Source organism: Monodon monoceros, unplaced genomic scaffold (genome assembly GCF_005190385.1).
Source record: "Monodon monoceros isolate NGI ecotype Baffin Bay Population unplaced genomic scaffold, NGI_Narwhal_1 Super_Scaffold_2, whole genome shotgun sequence".
NCBI lineage: Eukaryota > Metazoa > Chordata > Mammalia > Artiodactyla > Monodontidae > Monodon > Monodon monoceros.
Window position 1 is genome coordinate 98,149,922 of NW_021703776.1, and position 6,000 is coordinate 98,155,921.

General features: G+C 47.5%; 2 protein-coding genes across 2 annotated transcripts in view; both read left to right on the plus strand.

The window, feature by feature from the left end:
• Positions 1-5,210, plus strand: part of ZNF398 (zinc finger protein 398) — a 34,307-nt gene extending 29,097 nt beyond the window's left edge. Inside the window, exon 7 of the transcript XR_003795359.1 lies at positions 5,079-5,210. The gene's annotated coding sequence lies outside the window, so the exon portion shown is untranslated. The remainder of the gene's footprint in view (positions 1-5,078) is intronic.
• Positions 5,211-5,654: 444 nt separating this feature from the next.
• The window catches only part of ZNF282 (zinc finger protein 282), a 25,000-nt gene continuing 24,654 nt past the window's right edge, over positions 5,655-6,000 (plus strand). The window contains exon 1 of the mRNA XM_029233405.1: positions 5,655-5,856. Within this exon, the coding sequence (XP_029089238.1) occupies positions 5,692-5,856 (165 nt within the window). The 5' untranslated portion in view covers positions 5,655-5,691. The remainder of the gene's footprint in view (positions 5,857-6,000) is intronic.

Sequence of the window (6,000 nt, forward strand, 5' to 3'; positions counted from 1 at the left end):
GGGAGCCTCTTGCTTTGGTTTTCTCACTCGCAGTGTGAGGCTAGTATACACTTTACCAAGTTTACCTAAGGTGTGGTGAGGCTCAAATGAGGGAAGGTCTTAAAAAGTGCTTTGAAACATACTGCAAGCCTAAGAAGAAAGTGTTGATGTAGTAGGTGCAGGAGAATTACTTGTTGATCAGTTAAACAGTTCCCTGGATGTTACTTAAATGATGCTTCTCTTCAGTCAAGACTGGGCAGTGGCTGTTTCTTCACTTCCAGTTTGCTTGCCTGTGCTGGGGGGAAGCTAGCCTGAGACTGCGATTTGGGAAGCAGTGAGAGAACAGAAGTACGTGTGGGCAGAGACTGAAAAAAAGTTTGATGCAGAAAATATCAGGGTGACATATATAATGTGACCTATATAATGTGCTGACTTCTATCAGCAACTCCGGCGAGACAACCAGTTTTATGTATATGAGGAATTATAACAAATTGGAAAGGCAGGCACATTCCTGGAGAGATTGGTTTAAACAGAATTCAAAATTAAGGCTGTATGTAAAGCTATGTACATCAAATCAGTTCTTGGCTTTGAGGTTATAGTTTTAAAAAAATTATACAAGAAAAACAATATCTGCAAGCCAACCTCAATGAGTAAACAGCAGAATAAAACAATGAACAAGAATAGTTAAGTCAATCATTTTTTATTATTAGTAAGTAATAATTTGGGATGTTTATGCCCCCAGGGAGATTTGTGGGGCTGAGACAAGGATCTGAGGAACAGCAGGGAGCCCTTCTTATGCTACTTTGTTCTTGGCCGGTCATTACAATAACCTGGGGAGCTAAAAAAAATATTTATGTCGGGGCTCACCCTGGCATGATTTGATTCATCTGGGATGGGGCCTAGATGTTTTGTTTTGTTGGTTTTTTTTTTTTTTGCGGTACGCGGGCCTCTCACTGTTGTGGCCTCTCCCGTTGCGGAGCACAGGCTCCGGACGTGCAGGCTCAGCGGCCATGGCTCACCGGCCCAGCCGCTCTGCGGCATGTGGGATCTTCCCGGACCGGGGCACGAACCCACGTCCCCTGCATCGGCAGGCGGACTCTCAACCACTGCGCCACCAGGGAAGCCCAGATGTTTTTTGTTTTTTTGGTTTTTTTGATGTTTTGTTTTTTAAAATTCCCCCAAGTGATTCTAAAGTGCCTGCAAGTTTAGAAGATCATAGAAAGAGAAAGTGAATTATTGGACTGGAAATGACCAGTTAGCCTGCTTTCCCAGAACAGGGAGCTGTGGATTGAAGATGAAAAAAAGGATTTTTGAATCCACAATGGGAAGTCATAATTTGATTCTAGAGGCAGGACTCGGAAGGAAATAAGGCTATGGGAATGGTTGCTGAAAAAATTCTGACTGATCTCAGTAGTTAAGTTAGGAGCTCCAGAGGCAGCATTCATTTCAGCTGTGCCCACTGCAGGCTCTGTCCAGAGACCTGGTATGGACAGGACGCTGCACGAGCACAGGTGGGAACAGTACCAGTGCCTGCACCGCCGTCCTCCCTAACCTCCATCATGGTGAGGCCAGCACCTCTGTGTAAGAGCAGTTTGCTGAAGAACCGAAAGGGACTGTGGTGACGTCATTACCAGCTCAGATTTAACAATAATACACGGTTCTAATACCTTATTTGTTGCTTTTAGAGAAACCAGTATTATTCTGCATGAACACTAGACAATTTTGAATGAGTTTTGACCATTTATAATAATCAGCCCAGGGACTTCCCTGGCGGTCCAGTGGTTAAGACTTCGCCTTCCAATGCAGGGGGTGCGGGTTCGATCCCTGGTCGGGGAGCTAAGATCCCACATTCCTCGCGGCCAAAAACCAAAACATAAAGCTGAAACAGTATTGTAACAAATTCAATAAAGACTTTAAAAATGGTCCACATCAAACAAACGAAAAAAAACCCAAAAACAAACAAACAAAACAAAAATATATAGTCACCTAAATGTTGAAGGGTTGCCCACTGAGAAGATTCGAGAGGATGTACTGCAGTTATCACCAACATAAAACATGTCTTCTGCATAAAGGATTTCTGAGCCCTGGTCCCTGTGTTTAGGACTGTCGAGTAGCTTACCCAGTCACCAAGCCGTCACATATCGAGGAAAGTGCCATAGAGTCATTAAGAACTGAAGAGAACTTCACTCATCTACTGTGTCGAGACTTGCAAAGAAAGTGATAGAATGCCTATTTGAAGTAGGCTGAGAATAAATTCAAGAGGGAAAAAGTAGTATTTTCTCCAAACTTTGCATAGGTATAAAGCAGAAATTTTCAGAAGTCACTGAGAAAGAGAGGGAGAGGGAGAGAGGGAAAAAAAATACGTGTGTGTGTGTTTGGGCATTTAAGTTTGAATTAAAATGTTGGCAGAAGGTGGATCTGAAAAAGGCAAGGATATTGAAAGCTCATTAGCAAGAGCAAATTGACCTTAAAACTGTATAATACAAAATATCCGACTGTGTTCCCCACATGAACACTTTCTGCGTCTTCTAAGTAGTCTGGGAGCTTTGTCACCTTACCCCCAGAGACCCTCCCCTTCACATAGTCTTGCCTCTGATTTTTAGTTATACTTAGGATGTCAATGACTCTGAAACCTAAGGTATTATCCTTCCTTGGAGGTTGGCATAAAGCATCCTAAAGTGAAGATAAGGAAGTTGTAACAATGGACATGTCAGTGGGTGAGGAGAGCTTGAGGATTACATTGCAGTCCTTAAGCCTGCTTTTTAAACTAAGCAAGGAGCGACACTGAGGTAGAAGTGCAGATCTGGTTACCCTCTTCACTTAGCTAAGCGTGAATCTAGAGGGTTTCTTCCTCAAATAAAGCTTGTAGTTGTTGAAAGGACACGGAGTGCACAGGGAACACCAGGAATTAGGGAGTGGCAGACACGTGTGTTAGCGGTCCCCAGAGAAACAGAACCAAAAGGATATATAGAGATATATAAGAGGAGATTTATCAGAGGAATTAACTCATGCAATTATGGAGGCCAAGAAGTCCTATGATCTGCCAGCTGCAGGCTGGAAAACCAGGAAAGCAGTGGCGTAATTCATTCCGAGTCCAAAGCCCCAAAACCAGGAGCACCGATGTCCAAGGGCAGAAGGCGATGGCTGTGACCACTCAAAGGAGGAGCAAATTTGCTCTCCCTCTGCCTTTTTGTTCCACTCACGCCCTCAGCGGATTGGATGATGCCCATCCACGCTGGTGAGGGCATCTTCTCTAATCAGTCTTGGATTAAATGCTAATTTCTTCTGGAAACGCCCTCACAGACACCCAGAAGTAACATTTTACCAGCTCTCTGGGCATCTCGTGGCTCAGTCAAGTTCATGCATAAAATCAACCATCACAACACATAAATGTTCTGGCATTTTTGAATGCCCTCTCCTTTGGCCTCTCCTTTAGTCCAATACCCTGTCCTGAGCAGAAGCTATCTAATTCCTAGGTGAGGAGATGAGAAGCAGCCCATTCCCACCTGAGAGACTGAGGGCCCAGCCCCGGGTCCTTCCCCTACGAGAAATGTTTATTAACAATGATACTTGACATCTATAATCCACTTCATCCAGTTGCTTTCTCCTCCTCAGAAAGTTAGATAACTGCCTCAGAGTTACTCAGTAACTCACAGAAACAAGTCTGAGGACTGGACACCTCTCCCAGTGAGGGTCTCTCCCACCCTCGCATCTCTCAGCCCCATCAGCCTGTTGGTCACTGGAGTCCATGGTCCATGGACAGCAGCCCCCTCCTCGTGCCCTTCTTGTTTTCCTTCTGGGAAGTGTCCCCCAATCCCCCCATTCACCATGCATCTGCTGTATCCACTACTGGTTTTTGTGACCTGTGGTTGCTAGGGTTGGCAGTTATAAGATAGATAATGCTAGTACCACGAAGCCTGTGCATTTAAATCCTGTTTGAGTTGAGTAGCTTTGCTCATATCTCATGACAGTGAACTGAACTCTGGCTGCCAGGGGTGAAAGTACGATGGCTCTGTGTGTGCAAAATTCACCCTCTGTGAAGGAGAAACGTAAAGTGGATATACTATGTGGTATCTTATTGTGTAAAAAGAGTAGTAGTTATAAGTAGTTTAATGCTTAGGAAGGGAAGTAATTTTAACTACTTTATATTGAAAAGATAGCTTAAATCCTTGGGACTAACCTAGCTTCTCTTCCACCTCTAGGAACGAGGGAAGATGTTGATGATGTATAGGTCAGAATGTGTGCTCTGAAATGTGTCTCACTGGTGGAAATGAGTTTACTTGGAGCTTTTCAGAGCTTTTACTTGCCAGTTTCCTCTAATAATAGTGACATGATATTTACAATCGGGGGCAGCCTATGGCCAAGGAACAGAGGGAAGAAAATCACTGACTTCTGGGAACATAACCTTTGCTAACCTGTAAGCTCCTTGAGAATAGTATTAAGTCTGTGAGGTACTCATTCTTTATCCTGGAAGTATGCCTAGCAGAGAAAGTACTTGATAACTGTCCTTCTGAGTACGGTGCTCTAAGTACATGTCTCACTTGGACCAATAATGCCCTTCCATATACTAAATGCAGTGGAACAAAAGAGTACTAGTCTGGGGTGGCTCTCTGGAGGGTCTGCCTCTACACAGGGCGATAATCAGCCTTGGAGATCTCTGTCTTAACAAGATAGGGACTAGTCATTTAGGAAGACAGACACTATTTTGAGGATAATTACAAGGACTTACCTTTTGGAGGTAATTACTTTTGTTGGGTGCCTATAAGCACTGTTCTCATTTGATTTGTAACTGTGGAATAGACATTATTTTCTTCATTTATATATGAAGAGACCAAGTGAAGCTCAGAGAAGTGAAATTGCTCACAGTTACAGCTAATGAGTGGTGATTTTGGAATTTAGACTCAGGTATATCAAACTGCAAAGCCCACCCGCTGCCCAAGCAGCAGCTGGCGCATAGTAGGTGCTCAGTAAATGTTTGTGGAATGAGTGAATGAGTTTTCCCCTTCCCATTTCTTCTCCATCAGCCTATCTTGTCCTCTCCCCCGCTCCTCCTCTGACTTGGCCTGACGTTTCAAAGTGACGTTGACTTACATTTAAAGGTCCTGGAAGAGGCTGCTGTTAAAATGCTGTGAGTGCGCCTTACCTGGGAGGAAGAGTGCGGCCCTCTTCTGACACAGACCAGGTCACTTCTCTGTCATCCAGGCCAATGCAAAGGCCTGGAGTTGATCCAGGTAAATTTGGATTGAGAAGAGGGAGAGTGGGGAGGTGAAGGCTGCAAAGGAGTGAGGCAAGAGGAAAGGCCAGAACAAAGAGTCTGGAGACAATTGCCAATTTTTCAAAAGGGTCAGGTCCTTTGGGATGGGATCCCCAATAAATATTAGCCGAATTAACAGAAATCCAGCCCCAGGGCCCGCCTGCCTTGCTGGGGACTCTAGGACAGGCAGGTATGAGAGGCATACCCGCGCAGGGTCACTTTGGGGGCGGCGGTGGTCCCCTGGCCCCGGAGCGGCCCCGTTGGTCCCCGCAGGCGGGCAGGAGCTCGGAGGCCATTGGCTGGCGCGCGGGCGGCGGAGGGGCGGGGAGCGCCGCCGAAGGGGACTGTTTGCTCCTACGGGCTGTAGATGGAGCTGTCCGGCCCCGGCGAGGGGGAAGGCGCCTGGAAAACGTTCTTCTTCTCCCTGGCCGGCCCGAGCGGGGAACAGCGCTCCCAGGATGCAGTTTGTGTCAACACGGCCGCAGCCTCAGCAGCTGGGCATCCAGGGCCTGGGGCTGGACAGCGGGAGCTGGAGCTGGGCGCAGGCTCTGCCCCCGGAGGAGGTCTGCCACCAAGAGCCGGCGCTGCGCGGGGAAATGGCCGAGGGAATGCCGCCCATGCAGGTGGGTGCACCCCCGCCGGCGCCATGGCCGCCCGCCTGCCGTGGGGGCGGGGCGGGGCGCAGGGCAGTGGGCGCCGGGCGGCTGGGGGCCCGGGCCGCGCGGGGCGGGGACGGAGGCCGGGTGGGCCGGGGCGCCGGGGGCTCG